The sequence below is a fragment of the Lolium rigidum genome, chromosome 1 (assembly GCF_022539505.1).
Source record: "Lolium rigidum isolate FL_2022 chromosome 1, APGP_CSIRO_Lrig_0.1, whole genome shotgun sequence".
Lineage (NCBI taxonomy): Eukaryota > Viridiplantae > Streptophyta > Magnoliopsida > Poales > Poaceae > Lolium > Lolium rigidum.
The window spans coordinates 278,692,452-278,712,813 of record NC_061508.1 but is presented as its reverse complement, the minus strand read 5'-3'; the positions used below and the strand labels follow the sequence as shown (position 1 = coordinate 278,712,813).

The 20,362-nt window shown below is 47.4% G+C and overlaps 1 protein-coding gene and 1 long non-coding RNA gene across 11 annotated transcripts in view; both read left to right on the top strand.

Moving 5' to 3' along the window:
* LOC124694558 overlaps positions 1-11,024 on the top strand; it is a 38,372-nt gene extending 27,348 nt beyond the window's left edge. For 2 of the 5 annotated variants that reach the window (XR_007000482.1, XR_007000478.1), the window contains 3 exons: positions 8,412-8,628; positions 8,845-9,017; positions 10,137-10,452. This is a non-coding gene — a long non-coding RNA (uncharacterized LOC124694558). Of the gene's footprint in view, positions 1-8,411; positions 8,629-8,844; positions 9,018-10,136; positions 10,453-10,519 lie in introns of those variants that run through there. The other 3 variants (XR_007000479.1, XR_007000480.1, XR_007000481.1) reach the window with 3 other exon arrangements.
* A 4,286-nt stretch (positions 11,025-15,310) lies between these two features.
* Positions 15,311-18,290, top strand: LOC124683756. 6 transcript variants are annotated; one of them, XM_047218208.1, is made up of 4 exons: positions 15,311-15,427; positions 15,553-15,595; positions 16,114-16,314; positions 18,011-18,290. In XM_047218208.1, exons 1-4 carry the CDS (start codon positions 15,400-15,402, stop codon positions 18,069-18,071), a joined length of 333 nt encoding a protein of 110 aa, XP_047074164.1. In that variant the 5' UTR covers positions 15,311-15,399; the 3' UTR covers positions 18,072-18,290. The 6 variants fall into 6 exon arrangements, 2 of the variants coding, with proteins under 2 accessions (XP_047074164.1, XP_047074165.1); XM_047218209.1 differs by having other exon boundaries at positions 15,311-15,442; positions 17,423-18,290; XR_006996806.1 differs by having other exon boundaries at positions 15,553-16,052; positions 16,114-18,290.
* The last annotated feature ends 2,072 nt before the right edge of the window (positions 18,291-20,362 follow it).

The window sequence follows — 20,362 nt, the reverse complement described above, 5'->3', positions numbered from 1 at the left end:
CACACGGGATTTTAGTCTAGTGCTTTCGCTACATACGGCTAAATAATCTTCATTGTTGTGATAAGTGTTGTGTGGGTGAACCTATACTAATGTACCGCCCTTCCTAGGACTAATACATACTTGTGATTATACCCCTTGCAAGCATCCGCAACTACAAGAAAGTAATTAAGAATTAAATCTAACCACAGCCTTAAACTGCGAGATCCTGCGATCCCTCCCGCATCGATATACCAACGGGGGTTTAGGTTTCGTCACTCCGGCAACCCCGCAATTGGCAAACGAGTACAAGATGCATTCCCCTAGGCCCATAAATGGTGAAGTGTCATGTAGTCGACGTTCACATGACACCACTAGAAGAATAACACCACAACTTAAATATCACACCATTGAATATTACTCAACCATAATTCACTACTAACATTTAGACTTCACCCATGTCCTCAAGAACTAAACGAACTACTCACGAGACATCATACGGAACATGATCAGAGGTGATATGATGATGAATAACAATCTGAACATAAACTTGGTTCAATGGTTTCACTCAATAGCATCAACAACAAGTAGGAATCGATACCGGGAGAGTTTCCCCTATCAAACAATCAAGATCAAACCCAAATTGCTACGTCGGTGACGGTGTCCAGCGGTGATGACGGCGGTGATGATGGTGGAGATGATGATGATGGTGATGGCGATGATGTCCAGCTCGATGACGGTGTCGATGGCGTCGATTTCCCCCTCCCGGAGGGAATTTCCCGGCGGATTCCCGCCCGCCGGAGAGCTCTTTCTCTCTCGGTGTTCTCCGCCCCGCGAGGCGGCCGTAACTCTTCGCGAGGTACCCTCTCGTGGCTTAGGTCTTCGGGACGAAGGGTTTGGCGAAGAAAAGGAGGCGAAAAGGGTCGTGGGCCCCCGGACCATAGGCCGGCGCGGCCGGGGCACTGGGCCGCGCCGCCCTAGGGTGTGGGCCCACCCCGGCTCCTCCCGGCTCCTCCTTACGGCTTCCTTCGTCATCTTGAAAAATAGGATTTTTGGTATAATTTCCTTCCGAGTTGATCTTCCGAAATATTGCGTTCGACGGTGCTTTTTCCAGCAGAATCCTGGCTCCGGTGTTCGATCCTCCAATAATGATGAAACATGCAAAATAGATGAAATAACATAAGTATTATGTCCCAATATGAAATATATCAATGAATAACAGCAAATTATGATATAAAATAGTGATGCAAATTGGACGTATCAGCGCCTCGTTTAGTTCTGCCAGTAGAGTGTGTTGATTGGGAGGTCTAAAAGAAGAAACAACGTTAATATATGTATATGCACATATCTGTAGGCTTGGTTAATTAATATATATACACCTCGACGTGGTGAGCTTCTCCCTCGCAGTCGTCACCTTCTCCCTCACCGGAGCCGTCTCCACGGTGGTCTTGATCATCTTCCTCATCGGAGCCGTCTCCTCGGGTTCGCTCGTCTCCCTCGCCGGATTGGTTTAGGTAAAGAGAGGTGATATCGTCATCATCACGGATAATCTCCTCGACGAGGTATTCTTGTTCTAGGTCTCTTTCCATAGTTTCTGCAAAGACTTAAAAGTTATTCTAATGCTATAAACACAACGAAGCTAGATTCTGCAAAGACTTACAAGTTTCTGCAAAGACTTACAAGTAATTAAGAATAATGCTCAATACATGATCAATAATAGTGCTGAAAGCAGATAGTGCAGATTACATGCATACATAGATCGATAATACATCAATCACTACTACAAACACTCAACCGCGCAGACCGGGTCCTAGAGGGCGCCGACCGGGTCCCGAGCCGCGCCAGGTGTGCCCCCAAAGCCACGGAACAACAACGGGAGCATAGCTAACATGAGATCCCTGCATAACGCTCCATCCGGTCCTATACATGTTGTCTAACGCATACATGTAACGGCGAACATGCTGGTCCTCCGCTTCAATGCGCTGAGCTACCTCCTCCGGCGGGGCCGGCTCCTCTCGAAACGAACGTGGCCCATAAGACCTCCACCAGAGAATATCCGGGTCGACGACGGGACCCGGATTCTGCACCAAGGTGCGCGCCCCGGAAGATAACACCTCCCGAGTGCCACCCCGGCGGAGCCCGGTCCCGGACTTCCCCATCTGCTGCATCTCCTCTAAAACTGTCCTAGCTCCAGGACGCGGAGGCCGCGGCATCGTATGCAAACTAACAAATATAATAATAAAGTACTTATGAATATGAATGAAACTAACTAAATTTTGTCTAACACATACTAATAAAGTACTTACTACTTTTTTCTAACACATACTAATAAAGTACTTACTACTTTTTTCTAACTAAATAACTAAATTTTCTAACTAAATAACCTAACTAAAATCTCGAACTAAATTTTCTAACTAAAACTAACAAATTTAAACCTAACTAATTAAAATCTAACAAAACCTAACAAATATTCTAATAAAACCTAACAAAAATGTAACTAAAATCTAACTAATTCTAACTAAAATGTACTAAAATCTAACAAAATCTACTAAAATCTAACAAAATCTACTAAAATCTAACAAAATCTAACTAATTCTAACAAAACTAAAATCTAACTAATTCTAACAAAACCTAACAAAAATCTAACAAAATCTAACTAATTCTAACAAAAATGTAATTAAAATCTACTAAAATCTAACTAAAAAAAGAAAAAAAGGAGGGCCGGGTGCGGCCTCACCTTGCCGCGCGCGGCGGAGGGCGGCGCAGCGGAGAGGAGGCGGCGGCCGCGGGCGGCGGGCGGCGCGGAGAGGCGGCGCGGCGGGCGCGCGGAGTGGTGGGGCCGGCGGCGGCGCGGAGGAGGAAGAGCAGCAGGGCGGCGCGGGCGGGCTGGCGGCGGCGCGCGGGCGGCGTGCGGGCGACGGCCGGCGACGGCGCGGGCGGGCGGCCAGCGACGGCCGGCGACGGCGCGGGCGGGCGGCCGGCGACGGTGCGGAGGAGGAAGAGGCGGGCGACGGGCGGCGACGGCGCGGAGGAGGAAGAGGCGGGCGGGCGGCGGGCGGCGGCGACGGCGCGGAGGAGGAAGAGGCGGGCGGCACGGTCGACGACGGCGCGGGCGGCGTGGGTGCGCGGCCGACGGCGGCGGCAGGCCGGGGACGGAAAATTTGGGCAGAGTTTCACCTTGATTTGTGTCCTCGCGCGAAATGGAGAAGAAGGGGCGCGCGGGGGCAGTTATACTGCGACCCTTTTGCACCGGTTCGTGGCTGGAACCGGTGCAAAAGACCCTTTTGCACCGGTTCCAGCCACGAACCGGTGCAAAAGGGTCAAATTTCGGCTGAAATTTTTTGCTTTCTTCCCGCCTTTTTTCTCTGATTCGCGCGGGATCGAGTTCCCGCCACGACGCTGCGCGGGTTTCCGCCACGACGCCGCGCGGGATATGTTCCCGCCACGACACCGCGCGGGACATTTTCTGCGCCACGACGCCGCGCGGGATATTTTCCCGCCACGACGCGCAGCCGCGGAGATTTCCCGCCTAAACGCCCTCTATAAATAGTACGCCCCCGTGTCTCCCATTTCACTCATCACCAAACCCTAGCCCATTGCACAATGCCCCCAAAGCCGCACCCGCCGCCGGTGGAAGTGGACCCACAGCTCGCGGAGATAGAGGAGTGGGAGGAGCTGCTGCGGCAAGAGGCGGCAACCAGGAGGGCAGCAGCGGATGAGGTGGACCCGCAGCTCGCGAGAGATAGAGGAGTGGGAGGAGGCAGCGCTAGCGGCTACCATAGAAGCATTTGAGAGGCAGAGTCTCCAGGAACTGCATAAGCGGCCGCGTGTGATGGATCTGGATAGTGAGGAGATGCATAAGCGTCGTCGTGAGGAGGAGCTGCGGCAGGAGGCGGCATCCAAGAGGGCAGCAGCGGATGCGCGGAAGAACTAGTAGAAGTTGTTATTTTAGTTTAAGTTTAGTTACCGTATCTTGTTAAATTTCAATAAAGTCGTTGTCGTTTTATCCCGGTTAATGGCTGGAACCGGTGCTAAAGACGGTTGATTAGTTTATATACCCCTTTTATCTGTTATTTGCCTTATCTGGGGTGGTTTCATCTGGGGGGAGGGGATTATCTGGAGGCACACACCGCTATATATCTGGAGGCACACAGCGCGGAGTTTCTCGAAGATGTCTTAGATGGACGGCCGTCTTAGACATCTTCGGAAGCGCCGCCCGAGTAACTCTTCCCGCAAGTCCCGCTCGGAAGCTGCTACTATACACCCAACAACCAGTAGGTGAGGATAAATTTGCAAACATGTGTATCTAGAAAAATAATAAACTTGGATAATTGCATTTAGTTCAAACGACCAATGTTACTGATACATATCACAACAAACGCTTCACAGTATGAGCTCAAGGTACATTATGAGATCGCTTCGACCGTAACCATGGAGTATCTTCAGCATTTAACGCGATGGTTGGATCAATGTTCACTGTGAAGGGCGGAATTTCAGCAAACTTATTATAATCTTCTGACATGTCCGTCTTGTCCTCGACTCCCACGATGGTTCTTTTCCCCGAAAGAACTATGTGACGCTTTGGCTCATCGGATGAGCTCGTTTCCTTATGTTTTCTTTTCTTCGGTCTAGAGGACATGTCCTTCACATAGAAAACCCGAGCCACATCATTGGCTAGGACGAATGGTTCGTCTCTCGTAACCAAGATTGTTGGTATCCACTGTTGTCATTCCGTACATGCTGGTCTACCTTTACCCCTTTTCCATCCGAGCTTGAACCATTTGCACCGAAATAAAGGGACCTTAAAAGAAGGTCCATAGTCAAGTTCCCATATCTCCTCTATGTAACCATAATATGTGTCCTTTTTGCCACTTGCTAGTGTTTGTTGCATCAATGCGGACACCACTTGTTTTGGTTGGTGCTCTTTTTATCTTGGGCGAACGTGTAGAAGGTATTTCCATTTATCTCGTACCCCGGAAAGTCACTATAGTCGAAGATGGTGACCCAGCCAACATGTACAACTGATCTACAATATTGTTGTTATTAATGAGATGTTCTCGGAGCCAACCGCCGAATGTCCGCATATGTTTATGCGTAATCCGGTCTTCGGACTGCCCCGGATGTTACGAGCGCACAATATTCTTGTGATCGGTGATATACGGGGCCACCAAGGTGGAACTTTGTAGAACTGTGTAGTGTGCTTGAGTGAAAGAAATGCCGTCCCTACATATCATTGATTTCCTTCCTAGCGTGCCTTTTCCACTTAGTCGCCCCTCATGTCGCGATTCGGGAACACCAATCGACTTAAGGTCGGGAATGAAGTCAACGCGAACTCGAAGACCTCCTCCGTTACATAGCCCTTGGAGATGCTTCCTTCGGCCTAGCACGGTTATGAACATATTTCTTTAAGACCCCCATGAACCTCTCGAAGGGGAACATATTGTGTAGAAAGACGGGACCGAGGATGGCAATCTCTTCGACAAGGTGAACCAGGAGATGTGTCATAATATTGAAGAAAGATGGTGGAAACACCAACTCAAAGCTAACAAGACATTGCACCACATCCTTCCGTAACCATGGAAGACTAGCTGGATCGATTACCTTCGAGATATCGCATTAAGGAATGCACATAGCTTCACAATGGGTATTCGAACATTTTCCAGTAAGCCCCCTCGGTGCAACCGGAAGCAAGCTGCGTCATAATAATGTGGCAGTCATGCGACTTCGAGGTTCGGAATGTTTTCTTCTCCATATTTATAATTCCCTTTATATTGGAGGAGAAGCCGGACGGGACCTTGATACCGTAAAGGACTTCAAAAAAGATATCCTTCTCTCGCTTTGGTAAGAGCGTAGGCTGGCGGGACTTAAGCGACTCCCTGTATCCTTGTAATCCTGTTCTTGCTTGTCTTTTGGGACTTTCATACGATACTGGTCCTCCCGTGCTTCGGTGTATCTTTTGTCTTCCCATACACGCCTAAGAAACCTAGCAGGTTCACGCAAAGATTCTTCGTCACGTGCATCACGTCGATTGAAGAGCGGACCTCTAGGACTTTCCAATAGGGTAGATCCCAAAATATAGATTTTTTCTTCCACATGGGTGCGTGTCCGGTAACGTCGTCATTCGGAACAGATTGGCCACCAGGACCCTTTCCAAAGATTACTTTTAGGTCCTTGACCATATCAAGTAAAGCATCACCGGTACGGAGTTCAGGCTTCACCCGGCGATCTGCCTCACCTCCGAAATGATTGCCTTTCTTTCTGACGGGGTGCCTCTTTGGAAGAAATCGACGATGCCCCAGGTACACAACCTTCTTACATTTATGCAAATAGGCACCTTCGGTCTCATCTAAACAGTGCGTGCATGCATTGTATCCCTTGTTTGTCCGTCCCGAAAGGTTACTAAGAGCAGAGCCAATCATTGATGGTCACGAAAAGCAACGCTCGTAGGTTAAATGACTCCTGTTTGTACTCATCCCATGCATGTACACCTGGTTTGCTCCACAAGCTGTAAGAGTTCTTCAAATAATGGCTGTAGGTACACATCAATGTCGTTGCCGGGTTGCTTTGGGCCTTGGATGAGCACTCGGCATCATAATGAACTTCCGCTTCATGCACAACCAAGGCGGAAGGTTATAGATACATAGAGTTACGGGCCAAGTGCTATGACTGCAGCTCTGCTCCCCAAAAGGATTCATTCCATCCGTACTTAGGCCAAACCTTAAGTTCCTCGCGTCATCCGCAAAATCCGGGAACTCTCTATCGATTGTCCTCCACTGCGACCCATCGGCGGGGTGTCTCGAGCATCTCGTCTTTCTTACGGTCTTCTTTGTGCCATCGCAACAACCCGGCATGCTCTTTATTTCCGAACGGACGTTTCAACCGTGGTATTATAGGAGCATACCACATAACCTTGGCAGGAACCCTCTTCCTAGGGGGCTCGCCCTCAACATCACCGGGGTCATCTCGCCTCGATCTTATACCGAAGTGCGGTGCATACCGGACATTTTTCCAAATTTTCATACTCAGCGCGGTAGAGGATGCGGTCATTAATGCATGCATGTATCTTCAGCACCTCTAATCCTAGAGGGCGAGAGAACCTTCTTTGCTTCGTACGTACTTGTCGGGCAATTCGTTATTCTTTGGAAACCTCCTCTTCATTATTTTCGGTAACTTCTCAAATGGCTTGTCACATATACCAGCCTCTCGCCTTCCATTGCAGCAACTCCAGGGTGGCACCGAGCTTTGTGTTGCCATCTTCGCAATTTGGGTATAACTTCTTTTTGTGATCATCTAACATGCCCTTTAACTTTCGCTTCTCGTTTTCTCGTTTACGCATCTCTGTGTGCATCGGCGATGGCCCGACGAAGATCATCATCAACGGGCTCATCCGATGCCTCTTCATCTTGATCACCTCCTCCCTGCATCTTCATCTTCATCATGCCCTGTTGCGAGTATCACCGTAGTTAGGGTACATATCATCATCCTCTTCTTCTTCTTCGTCGTCTTCCATCATAACCCCTCTTTCTCCATGCTTGGTCCAACAATTATAGCTGGGCATGAAACCTTTCCAAAGCAGGTGTGAGTGAATGACTTGCCATTCAGGGTATTGCTTCAAGTTATGGCAATCAACACATGGACAACACATAAAACCATCCGCCTGTGGGTTTTCCCGAGCCACACGGATAAATTCTTCCAGGCCCGATCTGAACTCGGGTAGACGTCGGTCAACGTACATCCATTGCCGCCGGTTCATCTACATCAAATAATTAATTAAGTTTATCAATAAACAATTACAAAACATCATAATATTTATAAATAGTGGAAATTAGCACCGTACAAATGAAAGGGTTAAGTTGTTGCTTAAACCTTGATCGAGGAGGAAAGAAAGAGGAGAAAGCTTAAGTGTCACTCCGGCACCTCATCTCATTTTTGTTGGGTGTAAAATCAAGCGGCATCACTCTCTCACACATTTCATCGAGCACCTTATGTGCATGCCAAAGAGAAGCAACTTAGCACTCAACACACACACCTTCTCCTAGCAAAAATGAAGTGAGTGGGCTGTTTGGCCGGGTAGCTGAGCTGAAATAGGGCTGGGGACCTTTAGCACCGGTTCGTGTTACGAACCGGTGCAAATGGTCTATCTTTTGCACCGGTTCGTAACACGAACCGGTGCTAAAGGTTCCTCGGCTGACACGTGCCTGGCGACGGACCTTTAGCACCGGTTTGTGTTACGAACCGGTGCAAAAGATAGATCATTTGCACCGGTTCGTAACACGAACTGGTGCAAAAGGTCCCTCGGCCGGCTGCTCCCCACGAACCGGTGCTAATGACCCCTTTTAGCACCGGTTCGTGCCAAATCCGGTGCAAATGACATTTGGGGCAAAAAACCAAAGGCCTTGTTTCTACTAGTGTGACTGCCATGACACTGGCTTCAGCAAGGAGTAGTTCGTGCAGGTGCTGCAGCAGCAGCCGCTGGCTTCATCTGGGGCATTCGTGCAGGTGCTGCAGCAGCAGCCGCTGACTTCATCTGGGGCAGCTCCAGGTTCCGGGGCATCACCCTGTACAAGTGTGGCAGGTGGGAGGCTAGGTCATGGGCAAGAAGCCAAGAAGTAATCTTTATTCGTCAGGGAAAAATGCGTTAACTTTCCACAGGTATGAACACAACAAGTTTTAATTAAAACTCCTTTGTGCTCATCTTTGGAGGTTTGTGTATCTTGGCCTCAATGACACGAACATGTACGCTGCAAATTAACATATACACTATCTCCTCCCACTTTCTGTAAATTCCTTGCGGACCTGTATCATGCATTCATCCTTAATTTATGTGATCGTTTTTTATAATTCCTGCTTCGTTTTGTGTTTGGTCAGGGCTTACGACAAGATTGCATCGAAAGCTGCGGGGAGGAGGCGCGACCAACTTCCTGGAGTATGATACAGGCCCAGGATATCCTCCAGCTCGACCAAATCAGCCGCGTCCATCGCTGACATCTTACCACCCGCTTTGGAGTGTGTCTGGGCCGAACCAAATGGCACAATAAGGCGTGAGTTTTTTTTCCTCCACGGTGATCTTCGACAGATGCCTCTTTCCTCTCCCTGGGTTCTTAGGCTTCTATTGCTTTTGTGTATAATTTTTTTGAATTGGTATGCTTAAGAGCTAAGTTGATTAGTGTGAGTAACATAACTTATTAGGGCTCCCCTCCAAGGAACATGTAACAAATTAGTAGTCATGAAGCCATGTTAGAGATCAGTGTGGGAGAAATTCATATAAAATCGAGAGAGCCAGTGTGCTGCTAACGTCACAAAGAGTTCTGAATTTACTTCGTTTGAAGCCCCGGTATAATAAGCATCCATGTGACCTTCCCCCAGTACATCTCTTTTCTTGGGTCAAAAAGAAAGCTATTGCATTAGCAGGATAAAAGAATATTGGTTAACCAAATATTAAGTGGTAATTTCCCCTATTTTCTGGTCAAATGAAGTTCTAAGCCCACCAAGTTATTATTTCTTGGGTTGTATTCAAAACCTGAAATCATTAATTTTTTTTAGGAGCATAGTCAATTGATTTTCAGGAGTATAGATGTAGTCAGTCCTTCCGACATTATCAATGGGAAGCTAATATAATTACCAAGTAGTGTCTTATTATACCACTTCGTTCAACGAACTGATAGTGCCTTTCAAAATATGTTTCGTGAACAGTTGTGCAGTTTTCAGTTTTCTTTGTTGTAAACTTGAAATACGTTTATCAGGTAAAATTTACTTGGCTAGAAAACATTTCAAACAGCAGTCAGCTCTTTTATGTGTTTTAGATGCCTCTCAACTCATGGTTATTAAAGTCTTTATGTGTCTTATGCTATTCTGTTTTCTTATTTACTATTGCATTTATTCAGAATGAACACTACCATTCGAAAATAAGCCTACAATGTTGCTCTGGTTCAAGGAATCCATTTTTCTTTTTTTGGTTTATTATTCGAAATGATATCAACCGTTCGGAACTGAACCTACAATTTTGCTCTGGTTTAAGGAATCCATTTTTCGTTCTGGTTTATTTATTCATAATGATCTCCACCATTCGCAACTGAACCTACAATTTTGCTCTGGTTCAAGGAATACAATTTTTTTCCTTTTTGAGTAATTGACTTATCTAGCTATTTTGAACAATGCAGGGTGGTCAGATGTGTTTGGGTTTCCTCTTTTTGGTGTTCCACACTTCCATTGTGGAAATTTTTAGGACTGGCCTACCAATTTTTTCTGCAGCAGACACTTCTTTTTTTGGTTAACTTGCAATGTAAGCTTTAGTAATTAGCCACAACTTCTGGAGGACAGTAGAAGAGGATAGGTGCATCTTTGTTGGTTCTTCCAGGTTAGGTGTTCGATAAATTGGGTTCTTTGGCATCAAAAGCTAGGTGTGTATGGCTTCAGAGGCCATTGTACTACACCAGCTAACTGAATTATATTGCAATGTTTATTGATTGCCTCTCCTATGTTTTTACGCATTGTATTATCTATGTATTTGATTTGTTAATATACATACATTCTCTTCTGACAGGTAATACAGTCAATAAGCGAGTTCGTTGTGCAGTATATGCCGTGTCATGTCATCAATAAGCCACACATGGAAATGCCTCCTGTGTCAAATGTTTGATATAGTTTTCCATGCTTAGATGTCTCCGCACCCTGTGTCAATGTGGCATGTTGTAATGGCTGATGCATCTGAAGGAGCGCCATCGCTGTTAAGTTGTGGTGTAATTAGTGGCCTGTGTAGTTGGTACATACAGGGAGTTCTATAGGTTGGTCCTATCAGCCTAATACCAACGGCCCTCATGGTCATGGATATGTGCAGCGAAGTGAAGTACTGACTTAATCTTTGACGAGCGTTGCAGTAGTAAGTATCTTTGGAGTTGGTCCCTCTTACTATGACATTATAAGAGAGGAGTGCTTATGTTTTTTTCTAATTTCAAATCTACTGTTAGTCTTCCCTTCCCTTCAAAAATATTGTGCTTTGTTTTCCTTATGATATATCTTTTGTGCAATTTAATGCTGAATTGACGGTTGTGTCGCGCTTCAGCCTTCCACCGTTGAAGAACTTGCAAGAAAACAATCAGCAGCTCAGTCAAGTGCAAGGGGAAAACAAGTCTGGGCAGGACTCTAAGGGTCCTAGACCATGTACCACAAAGATAGGCAGGTGTCCGTTGTGTGGATTTTTACCAGAGGCCAGGCTCCATCGCTGTCAGCACATCACCGGCGGCTTCCCTTAGAAAATTGTGCTTGGTAACACAGTTCAGGACACATGCGGAGTTTTACTGTAAGGTGATTACACACATGTAATCAAACCAAGTTCAAAACCAATAATGTTATAAAAGCCTTGCAAATACCAATGTCATATCATGGGTGTGGTGTGCTGCCGTGGGCGTCTTAAAGATGACATCGCTGAGCACTCCCGACGCCACCCACCCTACCGTGCTACTTTACCATCTCTGCTTACCTTTTCTCGCTAGAGAAGTGTTGTCATGTATACTGAACTTACGATCCATGATACTTGTGTAAGACAATTACATGAACTATGTAATCGAATTCTGAGTATATATTAATACGACGGGCTAACCTCTGTCTTATAAGTGGACTTGCCCTCCTAACTATCACACTCACCGATGCAGCGACAAACTCCTTAGGATTAGCTTTTTATGCACATAAGTTTAATGTATGTTTTACAAAATTCGTTATGAACCACCTTAGAACCCATTGTTTAAACAGCAAAATATTCATTACTTTATCCAATTCAAATGTGATCCTAAAACTATTAAGACCAGCGCGGCGTGCCGCCGCGCCCATTCCTGCTAGTAGATAGTATGCACGTACACCATTGCTGAACTGACGAGATGTGTGTGCCTCTCCACCCGTAATCAACCGGAATGGGGCGGAAGTAGGCTCATCGATCGGTTCTGAAGATTTGAGTTACCTATGTGGAAGATCTCCCACCAGAATGCATGGACATATCAGAAATTCAATTCGGCTTCCGGGTGCGTATGCTCCCTCTACCAAAAAATCTTATTTCTGAGTGTCAAAAAAATTGACAAAAAATTATACATGTACATCTTCATAATATATGTGCGTTCGTCAAGTTTCAAGAAAAACCAACATTTTTATGGACTATATAAAAAAGAGAAATTTTATCTTGCAAAAAACATTATTTCTGGCACTGAGTTTTGTCTTTTTTACACATGTCACATGACAAGTCGATTTTTTATGAAACAACGTTGTAAGCGTGTAGCACGTGAAGATGTACGTGCGAATTTTTCGTTTCAATTTTCTTAAAATTCAAAATATGTGTAAGATGCATTTTAAATTAAAGGGAGCATATGCTCCCATGTTCCAAAACATCACCCCCCGGACATATAACATTCTCAAACATGGGGCGGAAGTAAGCTTCTACTTATGATGATTCTTGTACTCTTCTTCTCATTTTTGAGAAAGTTGTAATTATTCAGGTTCTTTTTCTTTACTTGTAAATGCCTACCTGTCACGTTCAGGGGCGATATAAAGGTTTGCGCTGTGGGAGCATCTAGCCATTTGACAACAATAAGAAAGTACAACACTGATACTAGCTAAGATTTGTGCTGAATGATTTGGGATTAGGGTCGGGGTGGCTCCAGCGGCACGTCGCATAAATTTTTTTTTTCCATTTATGAAGCCATAATTTATAATTTAATAAAAAACATAAAAAAGCCATAAAGGCGTGGTAAAAGTAGGTGCTGCCTACTGGTCGTCGTCGCTGACGAGGTCAATCAACTCCGGCGTCGGCCATGGAAGCTCGTACGCCGGCGGCGGAGGAGGTACCGCCGCATGGGCAGGAGGCTGTGGCCAGGGATCCCACGCCGGAGCAGCAAGCGGAGAGCGGTCGTTGGAATGCGTCGGCGTGGCCGGAGGAGTCGCCGGCCTCCCCTGCGCGAGCGCTGACTCGCGGAGCTGGATTGCGAGCCCGTCCCACAAAGCGAGCTCGTTGAGCTCGTCCTGCTCGCTATTGGCCAGTGCCATGGCAATGGCCTCCTCCTCGAAATGTCCGGCGGCTGGGTCTCCGAATCCCACGCCAGCCCGCCGTCGTCGTGGTCGTACAGTGCCATGGTCACGTCCTCGTCCTCGTCCTCATCGCCGTCCTCGTCCGCGTCCTCCTGGTCGTTCTCTTCTTCTTCTGCGGCGATCTCGCGCTCAAAGTAGTCTACGTCGGCGAGGTAGCCAGCGTGGCGGCGCGCGTCGAACTCCCACGACCCGAATGAAATCCAGTTGTAGGAGTTCAGCGCGTACGCCGGATCCTCCCGCAGATCCGGCGGCAAGATCGCTCGGCGGTGGCGCACCTCGTCCCACCGCTCTCGCCCCTCGCGCGGCACGGGGGGAACCGGCACACGCCTCGAGTTGAGGTATTAGCCCCCTCCCGGCAAGTTCGCGTCCGGCCATGGTACCGGCCGGTTTTCCTCCCATAGCTGCCGCGCGAAGTCGACGCGCACGTACCGGCCGACCCGTGCCTTCTTGCCGGACCGCGATCCGCTAGACTCGTGGTCGTTCCTGGTCTTGCGGAACGGCCAGCATTTCTTCCCCATGGCGTTGGTGGGGTGGATACCGTGGGATGTGGCAATGGTTTGGTCGGGGCCACCGGCAGCGTCCCTTTAAGAGGTTCGGACGCCATCTCGCCTTATGGCCTGCCACTGCAATGCCGCCTTGCTGCGCACGCTCGCGGAAGCCGAGGCGCGCTATTAACGCGGCCCTGCAAAGGCTGCAGCGCGCCGCTCGCAAGTAATGCCGCGGAAGACGATGCAGTTGTGTCCCTGCCAGGGAGGCCGTGCGACGACCGAGCGGACACTTTGCGCGTCCGCTCAGCATCCGCAGAGACGCAAACCTAGCGCATATTTGGGCCAGGTTTGCGTCTCCACGGACGACCCGATCACTATGCGTCGCCCCGCTGGAGGTAGTGCCAGACGCATTTCCGGTCACGCCAGACACAAACGGACGCTGCGTCGAGCAGCTGGAGATGCCCTTATGTCACGAGACCAAGTAGGAATCCCTAAGAGCTCTAAGAGCATCTCTAACAGAGCGTGAAAATAGGCCAAAACCGAAAAATAACCGCCAGTTTACGGGTTCGGTGCGAAAAATGGCGCAGAACAGAGCCTGAATACGAGGCAAAACCGAAAAAAAAGTTCAGTCCGAACTGAAAAACCCAACTCGGCCCCTATTTGTAGGGGGCGAAATGCCGAACCGAAGCGAAACCGAACATTTTACGCGCGCTGAAAGTTCATGGCAGTTGCTCTTCATTGTCGTCCTTCCGCCCGCCAGGCCACTATCAAATTCACCAAATTCCTCCAAATTTCGACTAGTTTCCGTCGGAGATGAACTATAGGCGCCAGAGAGAAGCACATCCTCGCCGGAATTGGCTGCTGGTCGCCAGAATCGGTGGCCGCGCGCGCGACGGGGGACTGCCCTGGCGGGGCTCGAGCGGCCATGGCATGGGTGGCACCGGAAGGGTACGGCGGTGCGGGTCGGGGCCGGGCGGGCGCGCGACGGCGCGGGGCCGGGAGGGCGCGCGGCGGCGCGGTGCCCGGCGGGCACGCGGCGGCGCGGGGCTAGGCGGGGCCGTGCGGGCGTGGGTCGACGCGGAGCCAGGCGGGCGAGCGGCGGCGCGGGGCGGCGCAGGGCAGGGCGACGCGGGACGGCCATGACAGCTCGGGAGGAGCTTGGGAAAGAAGAAGGAAAAATAGGGAAAAAAGAAAAAAATAGCTGATGGGTGGGCCTAATAGCATATTTGGGGAATATTCTATTTTACAGTTTTTCTTTACGGGGTCTGTTCTGCACCAGCGATTTTTCAACCCGTAAACACGAGTTGAACTCCGAGTTTTCAGTTCGAGTTTTTACAGGCTCTGTTAGAGATGCTCTAAGCTCCCAGGGTTCGGAGCACTCCCGGTTGATCTGCCCATCCCTTTCGCGGGCCCCACAGCAGGGAAGGATACGGTCATGTCCCAGCGATTTTTGGTTGATCGTGTCGGCGTTTGTACAAGATACATACCACAGTAGGGCGGCTAGGGCCCCTACTCCAGCACGTCACCGCCTCCCCGTGCGCCTCGGAGTCTCGGGCAGACGCGGCCGCTTCGCAGCTCCACGCCTCCACCCCTCTCTCGCGCTCACCTCTCCAGGGACGGCGACTTCTCCGGCGACTGGCCACCGCATCCTCCCACGCTACCAGATCGACGGCCACCCCATCCTCCTCGCTCTTCCTCACGCGCCTCCGCAGATACGGCAGCTCGCCCCTACCGCTACGCCTCCCTACCCCGGTGAGCATGGTCCGGAACGCTCGCTTCGCCATTGTGCTTCCCGAGTTGGTCGCCGCCCTGCAGCAACTCCCATCACCGAGCCCCCTGCTCCATCGTGCTTGACACACAGGTCATGCTAGGGCTCCCTTGCCCTACCAGTGGTGGGTATTCTTCAGGTCACACCATCAGTAACACAGGCTATTTCCACTTGATCTTGCATAAGTACATCACGGATATCGATTGAATAATCTATGCCGATGAAAGTTCTATTTGTGCAATTTTGCAGTTTTTGTTGCGGAGTTGTTGATGAAATTTCAAGCAGGCTATAGGTGAGGATAAATAAACAAAATTTGTGTTTCAGTTAATCTAATTTTCTAAACTTCGCACTATTCAATGTTAGTTAACAACTTATTAATGCTCAGCTTCAGTCAGGCCTCGTTCGTTTAATACCTAGGTGGGTTGGATTGATCTGGATTAGAGCCCGTTCCTGGTTTTCCTGCCCTGTCCGATTTCTTTTCCAAACCTTCAAAATTGGCTCTTCGCTTGGCTCCCCTTATTGGGATTGATTTTGCCCGTGCCTCCCTACATGCGCCATGGGTCATTGTCTGGTGATTTCCAGCTGTGGTAAACCGGCTGGCTCTGTAGGTGATGTGTTGATCATGGGGTGCCTCCTAACCCCAGTAGAAACGAATCTGAACACTAAAAGCTGGTCCTCAAGGATGTTGTGCTCACTCCGTTGCTTTCAATGGAGGACCCCTGTCTGACACGCTTCCGTCTGCTCTTATGGTAGGCATTCCGGTAGTACTATATGCTCCTTGAAATAGAGCTAATCGTCTTCAGTATGCAGGAGGAGCCGCGGGCATGTTCCGAGAGGGAACATGGATTCGTCAAGCAACGACAATGCAGCTCCAGCCTATATGCTGACAAACCTGGTTGATGCAACCACGACATTCCAGATTGTCGACATTCAGCGGTATATGATGGAGTCCATCCCAATAATTTTGCAGCCATCTGGTCCAAGCGATGCTTGCACATCTTCCCCCGAGGGGTAATAAATTTCCTACCAGGATTTTTGTTCTTTTGTGTTTTCCATTATATCTGAAATCAGTTAAAGCCGTTTCTCTGTTTCGCCATCCTTCTGCTTCTAGATAACACTTTTAACGAGGTTGCGATGCCATTCTGCTCCTATCATTTTAAACCATGGGTTTAGGAGGCTATTGGTAAACCACACTGCAAAGCTTCTGTTGTTAAAATTCTGCCCCTATTGAAATACATGCTTACCTGTTCGCAGACTGAATTATTAAAGCCGTCTCGCCATAAATACTGATATATGTGCACAATCCTAAATGTTCTGAAAAAATATCTTGTCTCTTTGGTTAATGTTTTAAGTCTATATAATTAGATTACCATCCCTAACGCAATTTTGAAAAACGCTTGCTGGTTTGATGAACCACATTGACAATACACACAGACTGAAAAACTGTTGCTGGTTTGATCCATCTAATTTGCCCGATATAATAGTCGTTCATCATACTTACTAAAATTCAGTTTAGACTGATCAGCTTGAATTACTTGAATAGAACATTCCATAGTTGCCATCCTTTTGTGAGTAATATTCTTTCGTGAATGTATGCCCTATTCTGCATCTTAGCTGGTTTAGACAAATGAAAAGAATTCCTTCACTGTTTACTATCAACCACTGAAAAGAATTCCTTCACTCTTCTTCCTCTGATGACTGTCCACTTTCCTAAATCGACCCGTTGCTGTATTTATCAATTATGTTAAAACATTTGGCACGTTGGTGATCATATTATAAAAGATTTGGTGTGTCAGTGCATCATATTATAGTTGAGCTGAAATTACTCACAGGAGTGCGGTTTTACACACTGCAACTATATTCTTGTTACAAGTACATGTTAACTTTTCTTAATCTACAGTCGCAACTAATAAGTCATCGGCGTATTCTATGGTATATACAACACTCTGCATGTTCAGTTATCGTCTACAACTGTCAATCGAGTACTGCAGGCTCATCAACAGTACAATCCATCAACAGTTCAACACCAATGTTAGAATTATATTCGGTCGAAATAAATGCTCACCTGTTGCGCGGCCCAATACATAATGTGATGCAGAATTTTTGTGTTACACTGTAGGTTATTTACTGGGGATAGTATCAGGTACATGTGAATTCAACTGAGACTGATGTCATGCAAACATTATCGAGTACTTCAGACCAATATCAAAAGAGATGCCTTGCTTGCTCATCTCCAGTATAATCATCAACAGCAATATTAGAATTCTGTTTTTTTTTTCCGAGATAAACGCTTACCAGTTGCTACGCCCAATAAAGAATGTGATGCAGAATTTGTGTGTCACATTGTAGGTTATTTACTGGGTTAGTATCAAGTACATGCGAATGCAACTTAGACTGAAGTCATATACCATGTGGTATACGTGGTGAGCAAAACAATTGTTATACAAAGACTGAAGTCATGCAAACATTCATGCTGATAAATGACAATACAGTGCTGAAATGAATTCTGATATCTTCTAGGAGATCTGAGCTCCATTGAAATATGAAGCTGTGAGAAATGAGGTAGTTATCATTTTCCCCTTCTACTGGAATAAATATGTGGATTTTGCCTGCCTAGCATGTCGCTTTGTAAAATTTCTTAATATCTCGGTTCAAATATTACAGCACGTCACTGATATATCTGATATTCTCATCCTATATCCAACAGGTTACTTGGACTGCTTGGGTCTTGTTTGATGCCGTGTTCGTCACACCATTATTCCTTTTAAAAAGTACGAGAGAATGCTATACTTATTGGTGTTTAGCAAATTATTGTTAGGAACTTCATGTATATGACTTTTCAGGAGTCGGTCTATTGTTTGCTTTGCATTTTCTTTTATCAGAGTTTAGTTTTGTATACACATTCACCATTTTGTTTCCACTCTATTTCTGGCGGGTATAGTACTTGCCGATGGGACAGGTTTTATTTGTACATAAATATAAATCGATTACTGAGTTTATGCCTACACCATCTATCTAATATCACACATGAAAAATTAAACGATAATACAAAAAACGGCGCGACAAGGCGCACCAGGTCCTTCTAGTAGAAGTACCATTTGCCAAGCAGGAATAGACGTACTAGCCTAGCCTTGACCGCTATTTTTTTTCTGAAGTCCAAGATCAGACTCAAACCACAACTGCTTTTCTGGTGATTGCAAGTTCGATGGCTACAGACGGTTGAACCAGAGAGGTCCAATACATTACAAAAATTACAGCAATGCATTAGAAACCATTAGATCGCCTAATCTTAACTTAGGAACCTGATGCCATATGTGCAGCCCACTGACTCCATTGGACAAAGCAGGACAGAACAGTTTCTCCACCAGAATACAAGATGGTCATATTTGTGATTTTACATAATTGATGGTTGATTAATCAAGGCCATTGGGCATCAAGTAATCGAGTTAGTAATGCTTCCGAGGAGATGGCATTCTGGCGCATGTGACTTAGCAATGTATAGCTAGGCGAAGGTTTCGTTCTTTTATGGGGATCCGTCTTCTCTTCTCATCACATGAGGATCATGTTGTAGGTGGTTAGGAGTGTACTGCGGCTCCAGATTGCAGTGTTAGGTGTTCCAGTGAAGAATATTGTATTCAGAATGCAAGTCTGTCTATAAATTCTTGTGTCTTATTCAGCTACAATTATTGTCCTTACATTACAATTACTGAATATTGATTGTGGCATACATATATCTACTCATACAAGATGTTGAGCAACACTGGTACATCCCCTTTGTTAGTTGGAAAACCTCCTGAACATATGCTTCGGACAGAGCCTTGGCCATCCTGAGTTCATAGGTTTGGAGAATATATGCACGTCCCATTCTCTAGAAGGCGCTTAGAGCATCCCCACTCGTTGGCGCTCCCCACGCCTAAATCCGACGGAATTTTCGTCCGGATTGGAGGAAAATTTGGCCTGGGGAGTGCCGAAGTTCCAGCCGTCCCCCCCGGCAGGACACCCCCAACCTCGCTCATTTGACATATTTCAAACAAACTCGACATAAAATTTAACAAGTTCGGCGAACAAGATTCAGAAAATTGCTGAAACAAATTCGGCGAAAATCAGTACAATGTTGCCCACTTTGGATAGATACCTTCTGCAAGGTAGTATCCTTTGTTGTAGTGCCGACCATTGATCACATAGTTCACCGGGGGAGCATGACCCTCAACAAGCTTGGAAAAGATTGGGGAGCAGTTTAGGACGTTGATGTCATTGTTGGAACCAGGCATACCAAAGAAAGAGTGCCAAATCCAGAGATCATGGGTAGCCACTGCTTCAAGTATCACAATGCAGCCGTTTTTGGGATCCTTGTACATTCCCTGCCACGCAAACGGACAATTCTTCCATTTCCAATGCATGCAGTCAATGCTTCCAAGCATCCCTGGAAAACCCCTAGCTTCATTTGTTGCAAGGATCCTCTGAGTGCCTTCGACAGTGGGTGATCTCAAGTAAAAGTCCCCGTACACTGCTATGACGGCCCTGCAGAACCGGTAGAAACAATCAAGGGCGGTGGACTCCGCCATCCGAAGATAGTCATCTGCACCATCACCGGGAGCTCCATACGCCAGCATCCTCATAGCCACTATGCACTTCTGCAGTGACGAAAATCCAACCAAGCCAGTGCAATCCGCCTTGCATCTGAAGTAGGGGTCAAAGTCTCGGATGGCATACACAATTTGCAGAAATAGCTTTCTGCTCATCCTGAAACGACGTCTGAAAACAGTCTCACCGTGCAATGGATTGTCGGCGAAGTAGTCAGCGTACAACATGCAGTAGCCCTCCATTCGCTGTCTCGGCTTGCACTTCCGGCGACCTAGTGCCGACCCACCACGTCGACCAGTTGCCACCCCGGCGTACATGCTTGATAAGCAACCGAGGATCATCATGTGCTCCCCGTCTTGGGCGGCGGCTGTCATCTCTTCTCGCATAAGCTCGACGAACATCTGCTCCTCCTCTTCGTCCGAGTCCATGGCCGGCGAGGCAAATGGACGAACACATGACGGGCATGGTCGAGGCA

Excerpts from the sequence above, each read along its gene's own strand:
- LOC124683756 (XM_047218208.1), top strand. The coding sequence starts at position 15,400 with ATGCTAGGGCTCCCTTGCCCTACCAGTG. Across the intron at positions 15,596-16,113 it reads AAATTTCAAGCAGGCTATAG|GAGGAGCCGCGGGCATGTTC; the intron begins GTGAGGATAAAT and ends TTCAGTATGCAG. Across the intron at positions 16,315-18,010 it reads TGCACATCTTCCCCCGAGGG|GTTACTTGGACTGCTTGGGT; the intron begins GTAATAAATTTC and ends TATATCCAACAG.